General features: G+C 42.7%; 2 protein-coding genes across 7 annotated transcripts in view; both read left to right on the top strand.

Annotated features, from left to right (window-relative positions):
* Positions 1–3089, top strand: part of GSTCD (glutathione S-transferase C-terminal domain containing) — a 55460-nt gene extending 52371 nt beyond the window's left edge. For all 3 annotated transcript variants that reach the window (XM_083756556.1, XM_083756554.1, XM_083756555.1), the window contains one exon: positions 2657–3089. In XM_083756556.1, coding sequence (XP_083612682.1) covers positions 2657–2793 — 137 coding nt within the window. In that variant the 3' untranslated portion in view covers positions 2794–3089. The remainder of the gene's footprint in view (positions 1–2656) is intronic.
* A 9076-nt stretch (positions 3090–12165) lies between these two features.
* Positions 12166–17139, top strand: part of NPNT (nephronectin) — a 62225-nt gene continuing 57251 nt past the window's right edge. The window contains exon 1 of one of the 4 annotated variants that reach the window (XM_083756549.1): positions 12166–12683. In XM_083756549.1, coding sequence (XP_083612675.1) covers positions 12613–12683 — 71 coding nt within the window. In that variant the 5' untranslated portion in view covers positions 12166–12612. The remainder of the gene's footprint in view (positions 12684–17139) is intronic. The other 3 variants (XM_083756550.1, XM_083756551.1, XM_083756552.1) reach the window with 3 other exon arrangements.

Genomic DNA, 17139 nt, shown 5'->3' with positions numbered 1-17139 from the left:
TCCAGCCCACAAACAGTCCGGGAATCAGCATCTTTTTACATGAGTAGAATGTGTCCTTTTATTTAAAATGCATCTCTGGGTTATTTGTGGGGCATAGGAGTTCTTTCTTTCCCCCCTCAAAAAATATAGTCCTGCCCCCCACAAGGTCTGAGGGTCAGTGGACCCTGCTGAAAAGGTTTGCTGACCCCTGATCACTTCTGTGGTGCCTAAGAGTACAACAGGAAGCACTGAGGACTTGAGATAATCTTACCTATTTTTTCACTAAAACTGGCAAAACTTTAAAGGCACTCCTGTATCTGGAAAGGAAAACGTGCTGACAAGGTCACAGCTGTGAGTTCAGGAGGTGCCACTCCACCAAATGGGAGTGGCCATTTCTTCCAGCCCTTTGGTGATATGGGAAGGAAATGTATTACTTAATGAAGGGTGGAGTGGATGGCTATAAATGAATCACAGAGTGTCAACTCAGCATTTCAGGTAAATTTGATGTTGTGACACTATAGTACTTCTACCCCCCCCCCTTCAAAGATAAAGTAGGTAGAGCAGACATTTGTGAACCACAAAAAACGATCTCTCACTGGCATTTTTGTTCTTCTCCTTGTTTCTTCTGAAGATATATTTGACATCAGGCTTATTCGCTCCATTAAAATAATCTCTTCCATTTCAGTCATCTTTCTTCACCTTTTAAACTTGCTAATGACCCTGTGGTTGGTGAGGATTAAGTTTTGTTTTCAAATGACTAGGGTAAAGGTCAGATCAGATCACCACTAACCACATGCTCTGTTAGAGGCAGAATCAGATAGTGAGATTCTACATAAGGTGTACTATTTAGCTTGCAATTCTGGACATGCTTACTTGGGAGTAAACCTCATTGAATCCAGTGGTGCTTCTTTCTGAAAAAAGACACACAGGGTTTCATAGTTAAAATGGTCACCATTGCTTCGTTTATTATAAAGATGATTGTTTTTGCATTAAAGTTCCAACCCAAAATGAAACAATACAGAACAATACAACAAAAATAAATTTTCTACCACTGCACTACCACTCATTCCTTGCCAGTAATCATATAAAAATAACTTGCAGCACAATCCTGTGTGTTTCTGCTTGCTGAATTCAATGGGGGTTACTCCCAGGCAAGTGGGTATAGGATTCCAGTATTAGATGGTAAGATGGTACAATCTACCTACATAATAAGTTGCAGATATATGCTGTCATGTATAACAAGTCCACTTTAAACAAATGCAGAATCAGGACATTTAAAAAATCAGTTCTATTATCTTAAGGGAGGTGGCATATTTAATTTTTTCTCTCGTATTTCAGAATTCTTCAGTAACTCGACATGCTTATTTTATCCATAATATAATGGGATATTTTGCCCATATTGTATTAAACTTTCTGGAATTAAATGTTAACAAGGTATTATTTTAAAATGGAAAAAAAATGAAAATAGTCAGATGTTCAACAACAGCAACAGTGTAGATCATCAGCAAGAATATTAATTAGCAGCAATATTACAAAACGTTCTTGCAATTAAATGTGAGTGCTCTAGTTAATATTGTCCACTCTGGCTAGCATCAGTTGTGTTTCAGCCAGAAGTCATTTTTAACTGGTAATGCCAGGGATGAATCCATGGACTTCTGCATGTCTTCTAACACTGAGCCCCCATAAAAACACACATCTTTCATTTATCGTAACTTAGTATGCAAACATCAGCCCTTAATCCGTCTCACTTGGTCACACATTTTCTACTCTAAATATTATAAAGCAGGTGGAGGGAACCTTTGGCCCTCTAGAAGTGTCTGAACCAAAACTCCCATAAGCCCCAGTAGGCATGGCCAATGTCCAGGAATGATGAGAGTTGTCGTTCCTCAAAATTTGTTGTTGAATTGTTTAGTCATGTCTGACTCTTTGTGACCCCATGGACCAGAGCACGCCAGGCACTCCTGTCTTCCACTGCCTCCCGCAATTTGGTCAAACTTATGCTGGTAGCTTTGAGAACACTGTCCAACCATCTCGTCCTCTGTCATCCCCTTCTCCTTCTCTTTCCCAACATCAGGGTCTTTTCCAGGGAGGCTTCCCTTCTCATGAGGTGGCCAAATTATTGGAGCCTCAGCTTCAGGATCTGTCCTTCCAGTGAGCACTCAGGGCTGATTTCCTTAAGAATGGATAGGTTTGATCTTCTTGCAGTCCATGGGACTCTCAAGAGTCTCCTCCAGCACCATAATCAAAAGCATCAATTCTTCGGCGATCAGCCTTCTTTATGGTCCAGCTCTCACTTCCATACATCACTGCTGGGAAAAACATGGCTTAAAAACTATACGGACCTTTGTTGGCAAGGTGATGTTCCTCAACATAAGGACGGCCAAATGTTCCCTACACTTGCTATAAAAAGACATTTCAGCTGTATTAGAAATAACCAGATTAGGAAATTATTCCAAGTTGCATTAATAAGCAAAACAAAGGTCTGAGACACTGCAAAATATATACTGGCACCACTGCTGTTAATGATTGATACCAAAATGACCATATTCACTATTGTTACAATTGATGCTAGGATACCCGTTTTCATCAGTGTGTGTTGCTGCTGAAATATACATTTGCATTTGTAGTATTACAATAATTATGAGAAAGTGTATATGTTATTTGTTCTTATTTTTAGGTAAACACTGCATGGGACTGGTGGATCTGGACCGGGCTTGGGCAGTGGAAAAATGCAACTACTCTGCGCAAGTGATATCAATGGAACCAGAGACATGTTCCCCAAAGAACAACTTGATAGTGGGTGTCCCAATTTAGTTCAAACGGCTTTTCTGATCAATTTGAATTAATAATCACTCCTTGTGATCAAAGTCCAATAACATTTTGGAGATACAAACTGCAGCTGTGAAGCAGACAGCGCACATCTTGAATCCATTGTCTCCAAAATAAGGAAGCAGAGAGGAAAGGGGTTGGCAGTGGGGCTGCTTGCAAAGCTTCCTAAATCCTCCTTGAAATGTGTGATTAAATGACAGCTGGTTCTCAGAGCAGGAATATCCCAAAATGTCTATCTGCCCCCACAGTAATACCAATAAAGTTTTTTTTTTTAAAAAAAAGCTTCATCACTGGCAAGGTGATTTCATTTCCTTTTCTATGAAGATAGATCTTGCATGTTCGAAAACAGATTTTGCAAGTATTTTTGTACTCAGACTTTGACTATACTAACAAGGGTACTCAACTCTCATCATTAAAATCTAGTAACATGCTTATTCTGCAACCATGCTAAGAATGTGAACAATAAAGGTTTTTCTTCTTCTCCCAAAACACTGGGAGACACTCAGTGAGTTAGAATGTTGGAAGATTCAGAACAGACAAAAGAAAGTACTTTTTCATGTAGCACTTGGGGCTTATCCACACTTCCTCTAGTCTCGCTGCTCTCACCTGGAGAAAACCACTCTAGCTTTCATTTGGAGCAAATGGCAATTCAGGTTTTCTCTGGATTGATGTTTGCTCCGATTTAGAGCTAAAGAGTGGGTTTTCCTTGGGAAATGAGTGGGGCAAGGGGGGGCGGAATGCTTGGACTACTCAAACCTCTGCTTTCCAGGCACAGGACAAGCAGAAGTGTGGACAATTCACTCCCACAAGGGGCAGTAATGGCCACCAAGTTGGATGGTTATAAAAGAAGATTAGACAAATTCATGGAGGATACGTCTTGTCACTGGTTACTGCCCATTATGGCTTTGCTCATAGTCAGAGACAGTATGCTTCTGAGAACCGAATACTGGACTTGATGGGCCTGAGCCAACAGGTTCTTCTTATGATCTTATGCCGACTTGCCACAACAGCAATGTAGAGAACTTTCTCCGACTTAATTAACTGTAGAACTCATTAAGGAGCATGATCCTTGGTTTAGCTTTATAGTTTCCTTTTGTCTTCCAAGCCCATTCTGCATTTGGAAGCACCTACACTTTGGAACTCCCTGCCTATTGATATCAAGCAGGCAGCTTCACTGTACTCTCTTTGGTGCCTGCTAAAAACATTCTTGTTTAGAAAAGCCCACCCAGATGCTTAGAAAGTTGAGGTAATTTTAATCTGTTTTAGTATTTTAACTTTTGTGTTTTTTAAGTATGGTTGTAAGTTTTTCTTGATTTTTATAGCTTTACTTTTTTGTAAACCACTTTCAGGTGTGTTTTTTTACAATCAAGTGGGGCATAAATTTTATGAAATAAATTAATAAATAAGCAGTGCTGTGGTTGTGCAGTAAAAGTATTTATTTGCGAATAATTCATCTGTTGCTTTTTTGTATATAGGCAAGGAACATAAAGGCAACACCTGTATGCATTTTCTTAAATTTATTAAGCAAGCCTATAGAAATCACACTTCATTTTAAGGACTTCTCGCCATCTAATGAGATCTGATATATTGCTTCTTCTTTTTGCACAATTTTTAGTAATGCACAGAAGATGGTGGCTGCTGTTGCTATAACATTTCAGCATGTTATTTTCTACCAAGTTTCTGTTGTGCTTGCTGTCTTTAAAATCAGCAATTTTCAATTCACTGTTGTGTTTCTGAGATATAAATGCATGTCCAATGCACATTATTGTTGTGCTTAAATTTTTTATCCTGCTGGATATAAGACTGATCAACCCACGAAAATAATATTAACGATCATGTTATCTGGTAGATGTTTTCAGAGCAAAGAATGCACAATTGGTTTTTCCCCTTGGGCAGCACAGTTTCTGGATAGAGGAGTCCTCTTAGTATTAGAATTACTTCACTTCTAATTAATTGTCTGACCTTACTTTTCCAAGTAATTCTTCACACAATCGTTTGTAAGCATTGCAAGATGTAAAGTACAAAGGGTTCTTTGAATACCAGATCTTGCAAACTATGCAAATATGAAGGGGGTCTTTGAATATCAGATTTTTAAGGGATATGGGAAATGGCCAAGGAGCATCAAAGAATGCCCTGTTGCTAGTTCCTTAATATGTGGAGGCGCAAATGTGAGCAGTGAAATCTTGGAGCTCCTGTGTCCTGGCACTCACACTTTGCAATTCTTTTCCCAGGAAGGTGAATTGCTTTTTAAGAAAGCAATTTGCTTATTATCCTTGGATGATAAAGTGTTCCGTCTACAGTTATAAAATATTTGCATTCTCAATGTTGCTCCAATTCATTTGTTTAAACGTTGCATGTTTTAATGTCCCCTGCCATGTGTATGATTTAAGAGGAAGGAAAAACATAGTAAGCCACTGGAGGAGCCTTTGCTTGGGCTAAGTATACCAGAGTAAAATTGACAAAATAAATATAAGCAAAACCAAATGTCCTTCACACTCTCAGAGGTGTTTCATCAGAGGAAATGGATCAAAACTAATAGTAAACATGCCATGTTCATAACACTCTGTTCATAACCAAACCCTTATCTGCAAAAGTGGAGATAAGCGTTTCTGTATTTAATAGATGACTACTGCAGAGCGGAACACAGCAGCACTTATTTAGTATGGTTTTAAGCCATACTATGACGTATGTTGCATATAATGTGACAGAGTGGGGAAACTAACCTGGCAGTGAAAATATGGAGCAAATAGTCATTGGTTTAAAGCCAAACTAGACATCACATGGCAGATGTGAGTAACAATCTCCCAACTATTTATTATTTTCATTATCATTAAATGAAAGGCGGGGACAGGAAGCAACAGTCTTAAGTGGAGGAATGGTGAAAGAGAGCCTGCTTAAACCTTCCCCTTCAGTTGGTTTTCAGTTCAGCACACACAGCCCAACACAATTGGAAAAGGACCCATTGAGCTCACCATACCCACAAACCATTTCACTCAAGATTGCAGCTTCCTGAGGCTTCACTACAAAAAGGAAGAAAAATATTGGAAGACAGTTGTGATAGCTGCATCTGTCACGCAACATCTCACCTGGCCCTAAGCCAGATCTGTTTGTTTGGGGGTTTGCAAATCTAGAAGTTTTATAGGGCATTCCTACAGTTCCACTGTATTTACTGGGGCTTACTCCCAAATTGCATAGAACTGAAGCCTTGCAACTCAATCCTATGCATATTCACTCAGAAGTAGGCCCCACTGTGTTCCACGAATCTCACTCTTTACAAGCATTATCAGTTTAATTTCTCAACCAATCAGCAGGAGCTTAATAATAAGGCCCCAATTTTTTTCAGCGAAAGCTAAAAAAGTGAAGTTGAGGGCTGAAGACACACTTTGTTGTTTCTGGAGATGTTTGGATGTGCCTTTGTAATATGAAATGAAATTAAAGATAATTTAGATAATTTAGATAATTTAGACGCAGGTGGCGCTGTGGGTTAAAGCCTCAGCGCCTAGGGCTTGCCGATCGAAAGGTCGGCGGTTCGAATCCCTGCGGCGGGGTGCGCTCCCGTCGTTCGGTCCCAGCGCCTGCCAACCTAGCAGTTCGAAAGCACCTCCGGGTGCAAGTAGATAAATAGGGACCGCTTACCAGCGGGAAGGTAAACGGCGTTTCCGTGTGCGGCTCTGGCTCGCCAGAGCAGCGATGTCACGCTGGCCACGTGACCCGGAAGTGTCTCCGGACAGCGCTGGCCCCTGGCCTCTTAAGTGAGATGGGCGCACAACCCCAGAGTCTGTCAAGACTGGCCCGTACGGGCAGGGGTACCTTTACCTTTACCTTTTAGACCCTATAAATGCATAGCTGAAATTAATAAGTTTTTGCCCCAATGTGCATCACTTTACACTTGTTTACATGGAATTTCGTTTGTCATTTTACTGTCTGCTCAGTTTGGAAAACTCCTTTGAGGGCTCTTTGTAACACCTTTTGGTTTTAACCACCCTGAACAATTTAGTATCATCAGCTTAAAAACTGATTCCCAAATACTAAAACTAATGGATCACAGCTCCCAAGTTAGGAAGTAGCATGGTCAGAAATATTCAAACCGAGAAGAATTCAGTTGGGAACTTGATCTGGGACATGTGTAAACCTAGTGGCATGGTACTATCAGAACTGAAAAGGCAACAACAAATTTAAAGTTTGGTACAAGGGTGATAAGTAGGGACGCAGGTGGCGCTGTGGGTTAAACCACAGAGCCTAGGACTTGCCGATCAGAAGGTCGGCAGTTCGAATCCCTGCAACGGGGTGAGCTCCCGTTGCTCGGTCCTTGCTCCTGCCAACTAGCAGTTCGAAAGCACGTCAAAGTGCAAGTAGATAAAAGGGTATCGCTCCGGCAGGAAGGTAAACGGTGTTTCCGTGCACTGCTCTGGTTCGCCAGAAGCAGCTTAGTCATGCTGGCCACATTACCCGGAAGCTGCACGCCGGCTCCCTCGGCCAATAACGCGAGATGAACACTGCAACCCCAGAGTTGGTCATGACTGGACCTAATGGTCAGGGGTCCCTTTACCTTTACCTTTTTACAAGGGTGATAGCAAGCAATGTATCATATTGTCCTCTTTCCTGCAGGTCTACTCCATTAACAGTGTATAAGTTACAAAGGTGTGTCCAAAAGCTTTCCAGCATCTAAAGAGAAATGTGATAAGGCAAATGGCTCTTGATCCTACCTAGCAGCCACCTAGCAGAAACAGGAAAAATGTTGGGAGATTGGCATCAACTCTAGAAGGGAACCCTGAACCCTGTCAACACAGTCACAGCTCAGGTACTCAGTGGAAGGGGGAGAGAGAAGCAGATGGCTAAGCAAACAGACTGACAGATATCTCACATGCACTGGTAATGACATTTCAAAAGTGACAAGTCTGGAGAACAGCCAGCAGCTGTGAACAACATGGCTGTAGAAAATCAGGTCCGGGTGCACAGTGGAAGTCCTTTGGTAAATTAGACATGGTAGAATATTTTACAGATAGGTCACAGTGCTATGCAAGAGCAATTTAACATTGGAATGTTAAGTAGAGGATTTGCTGTGGACACCACCTGATGTGTATACACACAGCCAATAAGACCCTGGACACAGCTCAGTGTCTCTGGGCAAGAAATCAGCTTGCTTTATCTTGCCACACTTTTTGTCTCGGGTATGCTTGTTTCCTTTGCCTGCTTTAACTCATTCCAACTTGGCATGTGAACAAGGAGCCAAGAGGAATATTTGCCAGTGTCACCACTGAATTTGATTTGTTTGCTTGCTGCAATGCCTTCGATGTGTATTTCCTCCCAAGAGTGCATGATCCTACATATTTCTGCCTGGATTCATTTCTCTCTGTCTGGGATTAGAAAAACCCAAGCCTTTCCTTAAAGCCATGTTTTATTAGTCATTCTGTGTTGTGTATTTACTAAAACAAACTGATGAAAATTTTACAGTATGCAAGACATGCAAGGTTTGTGATGCTCTGAATCACCTCACTCTGATCCAACTTGCTGGAATCACAGTGCAACATAATTTCAGAATCTCTTTATTTGGCATTTCCTATGTTTGTTTCCCATAATGCATCAACAACTGGAGCTTGTGTTTAAATTCTTGCATGGTTTCCCAGTCCACACAGTTTGTAATTTTATCTGCTCAACTATGTGCTTTGTGGGTTGTTTATTTTTTTCCATATGATACTCGTGTTCAAACCGAGGTCATGGTTTAGGGTGTGTTAGCAAAGCATTCCATGGATATATTTTCAGATTGGTAAGTGGCTTTCAAAGCATTTCCCCCCTTTCTTTTTATTATTAGCTTCTAACTTGCATTCTGGTATCATGTTCAGTGCCACAACTATGCATTATGAAGACGGATGAGATGATCCCACCAAATTTATTTAAGCTCAAGCTACACAATATCTGGGGGATCCAGGATCAGAGCTCTCAACTTATTTTCCTAAAATGCATCAATGGGTGAAAAGTCAACCACAAGGGAGGGTCTTTGATCCTGTTCTCTTGCATTGATAAAGCAAAGCACACACACTGACATAAGACACAGAGGGGATACTCTTGAGAGTATTATGAATTGCCTTGCTGAATCAACACGACATACAACTAGAAGAAGAAGAAGAAGAGTTTGGATTTGATATCCCGCCTTTCACTCCCTTTTTAAGGAGCCTCAAAGCGGCTAACATTCTCCTTTCCCTTCCTCCCCCACAACAAACACTCTGTGGGGTGAGTGGGGCTGAGAGACTTCAAAGAAGTGTGACTGGCCCAAGGTCACCCAGCAGCTGCATGTGGAGGAGCGGAGACGCGAACCCAGTTCCCCAGATTAGGAGTCTACTGCTCTTAACCACTACACCACACTGGCTCTCTAGTTCAGCAGTGTCTTCTGTATGGCTGCTTGTATAATGGATGGGGAACCTGTTGCCCTCCAAATGTTGGACTCCCAACTCCCATCAGCCCCAACCAGCATAGCTAGTTGACAGCGATGATGAGAGCTGAAGTCCAACAACATCTGGAAGGTGGCAGATTCTGCATCCCTGCTGTGTAAATTCACAAGTAAGGCATGAAGGTGATCATAGAATTGTAGAGTTGGAAGAGACCCTGAGGGTCATCAAGACCAACGCCCTGCAGTGCAGGAATCTCAACTAAAGCAGCCATGGCATCAAAACATAGACCCACAACATCTAGCAATTTGAAGTGTACTGCTTCTGAGCGTTGTATGCCTACTGCCTCTTCACCCCATTTCCATTAGTTCTAACTAGAATGTATATACAGGGTCAACTACCCATCTCACAGGACCCATGCAGTGTCCCCTCAAAGGCAAGGCATGTAGGCTGGGCCAAACATTAATAGGATCATGATCTCCCAAAGCAGGGAGAATTTCTTGTCATTCCAGAAGTAGATGGGATGCAAGCTGCCAACTATAGCTCCAAATGAGTAGACTACAGATGTGTCATTGGGAAGACCTACAAACATAACAATGCAGGTTGTGTAGAAAGTGGTTCTCCCAAGTTGTGCAGTCTTTGACTACATAGATGTGAGCAGTCATGATTTCACAGACCCGCCTCCAAAAGGTTCGGTCAGTGGAAGCTGTTGTAAAACACGTGGTTAGCCAATGCATCTGACACACACACACCATAAAGTGCACAAGTCTGAATTACGAATTCATAAGTTGGCATGTGCCAACCTTGATGGAGCCATACAATCTCCACTGCTGCCACCACCACACCCATGAAAACCTGTGCCCTGTTTATGGCAGGGTAACTAAACAGAGATTGGGCAGAACTCTGGGTTGTAGGTGGTTATGATAGACACTATTATTCACAAAGCATCTGCATGGTCCTTTGTGCATATGCACATGTGATTCCCCACATGGAAAAGCTGTGCTGGAATTTAGCGTTACATCTTTTTCAAGGAGTTATCTGCCCTTTGCTATTTGGCTGAACACTTCATTTCTGCTTCCTTTTCCCTTTAGATGCTTCTTTCTCTAAACCAGGGGTCACCAACCTTGTTCCAGTGAATGCTTTCACTGCCAACCCAGGGCAGGTGTCCCGGACTTTGACTTTTATTTTTTAAAAAAACAACAACAAACCTCTAGTCCTCCTGGGTAGGAAGTTACAGGGCAAAATGTGTGGGTAGCTTTTAAGAGATTTCTGTGAAATAAGACTGGATGTTGTGAGCCACCTAGTATATTTCTGCAGGAACCCATTGCTATTGAACAGCAAAAGTACCAATGTGTTTGTGGTGTGTGTGTGTGATCTCCAGAATCAGGACACAGGTGACTCCCCATGGTAAGCATAAGGTTCTTAGGGGGTGGCTCTCTAATGTTCTGCTATGCCAACAACCACCACCTTCAGCACTCTCTCAAATTCAAAATGCAAAAAGTTGGTGGTTCCTGCTCTAAACCCCTTTACTAATGACAGCAGCAAAACCCATGGATGTTGCATGTTTGCATGTTCCACGCTTACCGTACTTAAAACGTATCTTGCAATACCACAACTTCCATTTCTGTAACCTATTTTACAAGTGATAAAGCAGCAATACAATATCAAAAGGACAAGGGATATCAATATCAAGTGTCTGGGGTTCAAAGGACAATGTCTGGGATTCAAAAAGCTGCTTAGATTCATGCAAGGGGCTTTGTCCTAGCAGAGTTGGCTTATTGGTTTTGGTTTTTTTAGCAGCTGACCTCCTTGCAGTCTTGAACCTCATCTCAGCTGCAGGCACCTTCCAGCCAATGTCAGGTGGGATTCATTGGGTGCCTGAGAAGGTCAAACACATAAAAGATTTAGTTCCAGGTAGGTAGCCGTGTTGGTCTGCTGTAGTCGAAACAACAAAAAAAAAATCCTTCCAGTAGCACCTTAGAGACCAACTAAGTTTGTTCTTGGTATGAGCTTTCATGTGCATGCACACTTTTTCAGCTACACTGAAACAGAAGTCACCAGACCCTTATATATAGTGAGGGAGTGGGGAGGGGTATTACTCAGAAGGGTGGTGGGAATGGGTGATTGGCTGATAGGGGTGGTAAACCTGTTGACGACTGTTAACAACTGCAATTGGTCTAACAAGAAGAAGTGTGCATGCACACGAAAGCTCACACCAATAACTAACTTAGTTAGTTTCTACCAGTAGACACATAGAAGTTTCTACCAGTAGACACATAGAAGCTGGTGCTGCAACTCTTCAGCTGCAATCAGATGTCATTAAGTATTAATAATGCACTAAATGAATAAAATAATGTCTGTGTTTCTTTCCCATACCAACAGAATTGGGGAACCTGTAGCTCCCCCAGGTGTTGCTGTACTACAACTCTCATCAACCCTGACCATTGAACATACTGGCTGGGGCTGATGGGAGTTGTAGTTCAGTCACTTCTGGAGGACCAAAGGAGGAGCTGTAGGACAGCTGCATATTCTTGCATTCCAGGGGGTTGGGATAGATGATCCTCAGATCTCTTCCAGCTCCACAATTCTATGACTCAAAATGTGTTTTGAGGTGTTGTTCTGCTTTTATAATAAATTTATGGAGTTCTCGCATAGCATACAGTGGTGCTGCTGATGACGAAACGATAACAGGGTTCCAAAATTGTCCCTGTTTGGTAGAATAAGTTTTCCATTGTGGTGCTGAGAAGTCTGCATCTGCAATTGTTTTTTATAGATGGAGATGGTTTCGAATGGTTTTAATTGCTGGCTGTTTGTAGGTGCTTTATCACTCCCTGGTGAGAGGCAGGGAAGGACAGAGATTTAATGAATGGTGTGGGGGGGGGGGAGGAATAAGTAAAAGAAACAAATAAGAAGTTCCGCCTCCCAGCCTGCGCTCCTCTTCCCCGCTGCCAAAGGAGAAAGCCGCGGGGGAAGGTGGCGAGGTTGCTCTCGCGTGCGCCTCTTTCGTTGGTGAGCGGCAGCGCCGCCTTCAGAGCGCAGCGTCTCCTTCGCTTTAGGAAGAGGGAGGGAGGAAGAGAGTGAGAGAAAGGCAGGGACGCAAGAGAGAGAGAAGGGGGCTCCCTCCTCCTGTTGCTGCTGCTCGTGGACTTCTCTCTCTTCTTCCGCCCATCCCTCCGCCAGCCAGGATTAGCAACAGCCCCGAGGGCACCCGGAGTTCAGTTTACAGCGCGCGCTTGGCTGGGAGCGCCTCCGAGAGGAGAAGGAATCCGTGCGCCTTCGCCCTCGCCGCCTCGCATCCCTCCCCAACCTGCTGCCGTCGTTTCTATTGCTAGAGACGCGCCGAGGCTACTCTCCTCCTTCCTCCTTTCTCTTTTTCTCTCCGTCTCTCTCTCTCTCTCTCTGTCTTCCCTTCCCGACCATGGATTTATCCCTGAGGTTAATCATTCTGTCCTGGCTCTACCTGGAGGCTTTAGGGGACTTCGACGGAAGGTAAGCGCAGACTTTGGACACTTGGGACACTGGACCGACGGGTGGGCAGATGGATGGCGAGGCGAGGCGAGGCGAGGCGAGAGAGACCCAGGGCGGCGGGCGGGCGGGCTCAGGCTCCTCTGGGGGACCTGGGGGTCCCAACCTGCCAGCCGGGGAGACTCCTCGTCGTGACACATTCGCCCCACGCTTGCCCGAGAGGTCAGGGCTCTTTCCGGAGTGTGCAAGGTACAGATCTGGCGCTCGGCGCGCTCGGCATTCGGGGAAAAAACACACGCGGCAGACGCACCTGCAAACCCCAACTGCAGAGGGCACAGGAGCATAATGTAATCAGTAGAAATAAGGGAAGGGGGAGGGTTAGTTTGTTCCCCTTTTCCCCATGCAGTAACTAATATGGGGCAAATATGGGGCATTGACACACAGAGAGATGGCTTGTTTCATGGAAGAATGAGTCAAATCAGGAACTTCTGATGCACAATTTAGCCTGCAACCTGAAGCTCACTTGCCTGGGAGTAAGATCCGTTGATTTACTTCTGAGTAGACATGGCTAGGATTTCACTGTCAGTGTCACTACAGCAGTTTTCTTGGCCTGGGGGGGCTGCATTTTTAAGAATGGGTTGTTTTCTATCCTATTATTTATCAGAGCATATTATTTATAATACTGTAGTATTGATTATGTTAAACACAATCTAGGTGTGTTTTATTTGAAAATAACTTCCATTTTTGTTCTTTGGAACTTGCCTTTGAGTAAATGTGTGCACAACTGAACTACTAATCTAGACTGATTCTTCCTTATGGGCTTTTAACTGTAAGGGCAACTAAAAGGGTGGATTCCTGTTACTTTCTTAGAGCCGGTGGCAACGATTTAGTTGGGGGTTCTAATCTGGATTAGGAATTGTACTGCATATGAAACCAAAGGAAAATTGCTCTGGATTAATTGACAGGAAGAAGACAAGAGTGTGTGGCAGTCATATCAATGGATGTTGGCTGCATTCCATGGATTTCTTTTTACACGATACTTTTGACACATCTCACAAAAGGGAAACATATCAACAAGAACGTCAGAATAAAGTATATTGATTATTGTGCTGTGTGTGCATTGGCAACCATTTCCCCTTTATTTATGCAGAATCGTGCAGATTGTCAAAACTGAATAGCTGAAACCTCCAAAACTCATTTATGTATATATATATATATATACATGGTGCAGAGAAAGGACATCCCTTAGGTGAATTGTACAACCAACATCAAGTCTGCGAATGTTCATAATACCCCAAGTACTTGTGTGTGTGTGTGTTTTCCAGACATACTTGTGTGGCTGCAAAACAGGTATCTAAAGTAGGAAATAGAAAAGCTGTGAAATGTAGGGTTAGATTGCATTCCCTCATGGAATGTACATACTTCACTTGTGTGGAGATGTGAGATAGACAAGCTTTGACAGGTTTGGGCAACCCAGAGTTCGTTATAACTTTATTACTCAGTTGCTACTTCCATGCAAAATAACCAATAATCTCAGTGTGATTTATCAGGTAGATCATGGCTATTGTGTATTTTGTATATAAAGCCATCTCATTTTGAAATTTGTGGTGAACTGATGACTGTTACAAAACAGTTTCCTTTTTGGATGCCATGATGCACGCGGCAGTGGCAAGCAAATTGACTGGGAGGTGTTTGTTTCCAGTGAAATCTGTTTAATGTTCTCTGGTATCCCCCAAGCCAAGGAAAAAAGGCACACCTGGAAATTTGCCTCATTCATTGACTGGAAATGACGAAGGTCTGCAAACTGACACGGTGTCTCTCTCTTAAGGAATTTATGAAGACACCTGGGGATAGTGAGGTGTAGCCAACCTTTTTGGTATATGGTTTGCAGTCAATGTAATGAGCTCCTGTGGCTTTCACAATATCTGAAATTTGCACGTGCAACTGCACCTAATTTGGAGAAGCTTGCACGTATGGAGGTACTTCGTATTATTTCTACCCTGCATTTTGAAGCAAGCCATCATAAGCTGGCTAGCAATAAACATTTTATAGCAATACAGCAATGATATAAATAGCATGTAATAAAATGACATTGAACTAAATGGGGGGCACTAATAAGATGCTCACGCTGCCCTAATTCTGCCTCTGCCAGAAGAAGAAGAAGAGTTTGGATTTTGATATCCCACTTTATCACTACCTGAAGGAGTCTCAAAGCGGCTAACATTCTCCTTTCCCTTCCTCCCCAACTCTGTGAGGTGAGTGGGGCTGAGAGACTTCAAAGAAGTGTGACTGGCCCAAGGTCACCCAGCAGCTGCATGTGGAGGAGCAGAGATGCGAACCCAGTTCACCAGATTACGAGTCTACCGCTCTTAACCACTACACCACACTGGCTCACTGCCAGGGGTAGCTCAGTTGTCTTTCATCTTTTTAAGCAGTATGGAGGGTTTTTACCAAAGGTTGCAGATCTGTGTGGTAGAATGATTGACTGGAAATGCTTCTTCCTTTTTTTTTCTTTGTAAAAGAAATACCACAGAGCCTAACAATAGTTAGGTTCAACTAGTTAAGCCACATGTGTGAATCCACCTTATGCAGTTGTCTTGATTGAGTTCTTTTTATATGTAAAAAGGGTAGTTACTTGTGACTAGATGCAGCAGTGTGGAGATGCTTACCCAACTGAATACTCATCCAGTTGAAAGTGATGAAGTCTGCATGGATGAAATCTGTAGCCGGATGTGTATTTAGGGGCAGTTCCTAACGCACATTCGGATGTGCATCTTATTTATGCTCACAGTTCCTAATAATACACATTCAGACACTTATTTTCATGCATGCATGCATTCATTTCTTTACCTGGACTGGATATTTATGCAGCACTGTCTGTGTTTGAATATAATGTTATATCATGATTTAGTGTTATGTGAAAGAGCCTAGAAGACTTCAACTTTTCCCAGCCTTGCACATTCCCTTCTCTCTCCTCCTCCCGCACAGCTGGGAGGAAAAGTTCAGAAGCATTCATTTCTGCTTTTAATTAACTGCGATTTGTTGTTACATCCTAACTAGTTTTTAACACTCACTGTGGTTTAACAAGCTAGCTCAACTACCCATGGTTTTAAATTGGCTTGTTCGGAAGCCAGCCATAGTTAATGTTGAATGACTATCCTCGGTTCAGATGAAATGACAAACTGTGATTAATTAAAACAGAAAGCAAAAGCTTCTGAACTTCTTATCCCAGCAGTACAGAAAGGGGAGGGAGGAGTGTGAGAGCCCAGATTGAGGCTAGGCTCATTTACGTAGTGCTAAACTGTGGTTTTGCATTGCGTTTGAACACAGCCATTGAGTCTCTATTTAGTAAATGTAGCATGAGAACTAATGCAGTAACAGCAATTCCTGCAATTTCTTCTTGCTATGTGCCCAATAATCCATTTTACTTCACGATCATACGGATCTACTGGATGGCTTATTTTAAAAAATCCCATTTAATATACAAATCTTATTTTATAAGCTAAATAAGTCAGAAGTTGATGTCTTGAGCACAGAGTCAGTGAATCAGTATACCGAGAAGACTGCAGCTCAAGTTTAAACATGAATCGAGATAAGTGAAATGCGAAAATGAGCGCTGAAGAGCTGGAATGTGTGTGTAATTGCTACAGCTATAATATGTCAAAATGTGATGAAAAACTTTGATGCAAATTAGGGAGTAGGTCATGCAGAATGTAGAAAAGACTAAACAGGATCTTGCATGAAAAGGTCCTTCCTTTAACTGTGCTTTTCTCAATTTGTTTAGCAGTTGACATTTATCTCATATGGACACTTTGCTCCAATAAAGTATGTTTTATTCCTACTTCATTGTGCATTGCAGTGTAGTGTCGGGGTCCACAAATTTCACTTGTTCATGATAGTCAGCCCAACATTTGTGGTCACCAGGATTCCATCTCTTCCCCAAGGGTGGTATTTTTATTGGGTTCTTGCACTGCTGTTCTGAAATTCATCAAGGTGTTGGGGACAATTCCACACCTCAGTTGCTTCAAACTCGGGAGGAGAGCTGGAGGTTGTCACAGTTGTGCTGCAATTCCAAGGTGCCACAAGAGCTTCAGAGGTACAAGGCAACCCACAAGAGGCTCAGTCACTTCCCACATCTTGAGGATGGGGAAGAAGCAGGGGAAATCATCTTCTGAAGTTAGAATGTGCTTCAAATGGGTTTGGAGGAGAATAGGAAAGTTACATGTATATATGTATAAGTTTTCTCGATGTTGGTCCTAAGATCATAGCCAGGACTTGTACATAGCTGTGGGGATGTCATCAGCTCTCCAGATGTTGCTGAACTACAACTCCCATCATCTTTGCCCACTGACCATAATTGCCAGTGCTGATGGGAGTTGTAGTTCAGCAGCACCAGGAGGGCCAAAGGTTCCCCACACCTAGTTTATAACTTTAGTAATATTCCTGTGGGGCATAACAAGTTCCACTGAGCACAGTATCA

Source organism: Podarcis gaigeae, assembly GCF_964106915.1.
Source record: "Podarcis gaigeae genome assembly, chromosome: 9".
NCBI lineage: Eukaryota > Metazoa > Chordata > Lepidosauria > Squamata > Lacertidae > Podarcis > Podarcis gaigeae.
This window is presented reverse-complemented; position numbering and strand designations above follow the sequence as displayed.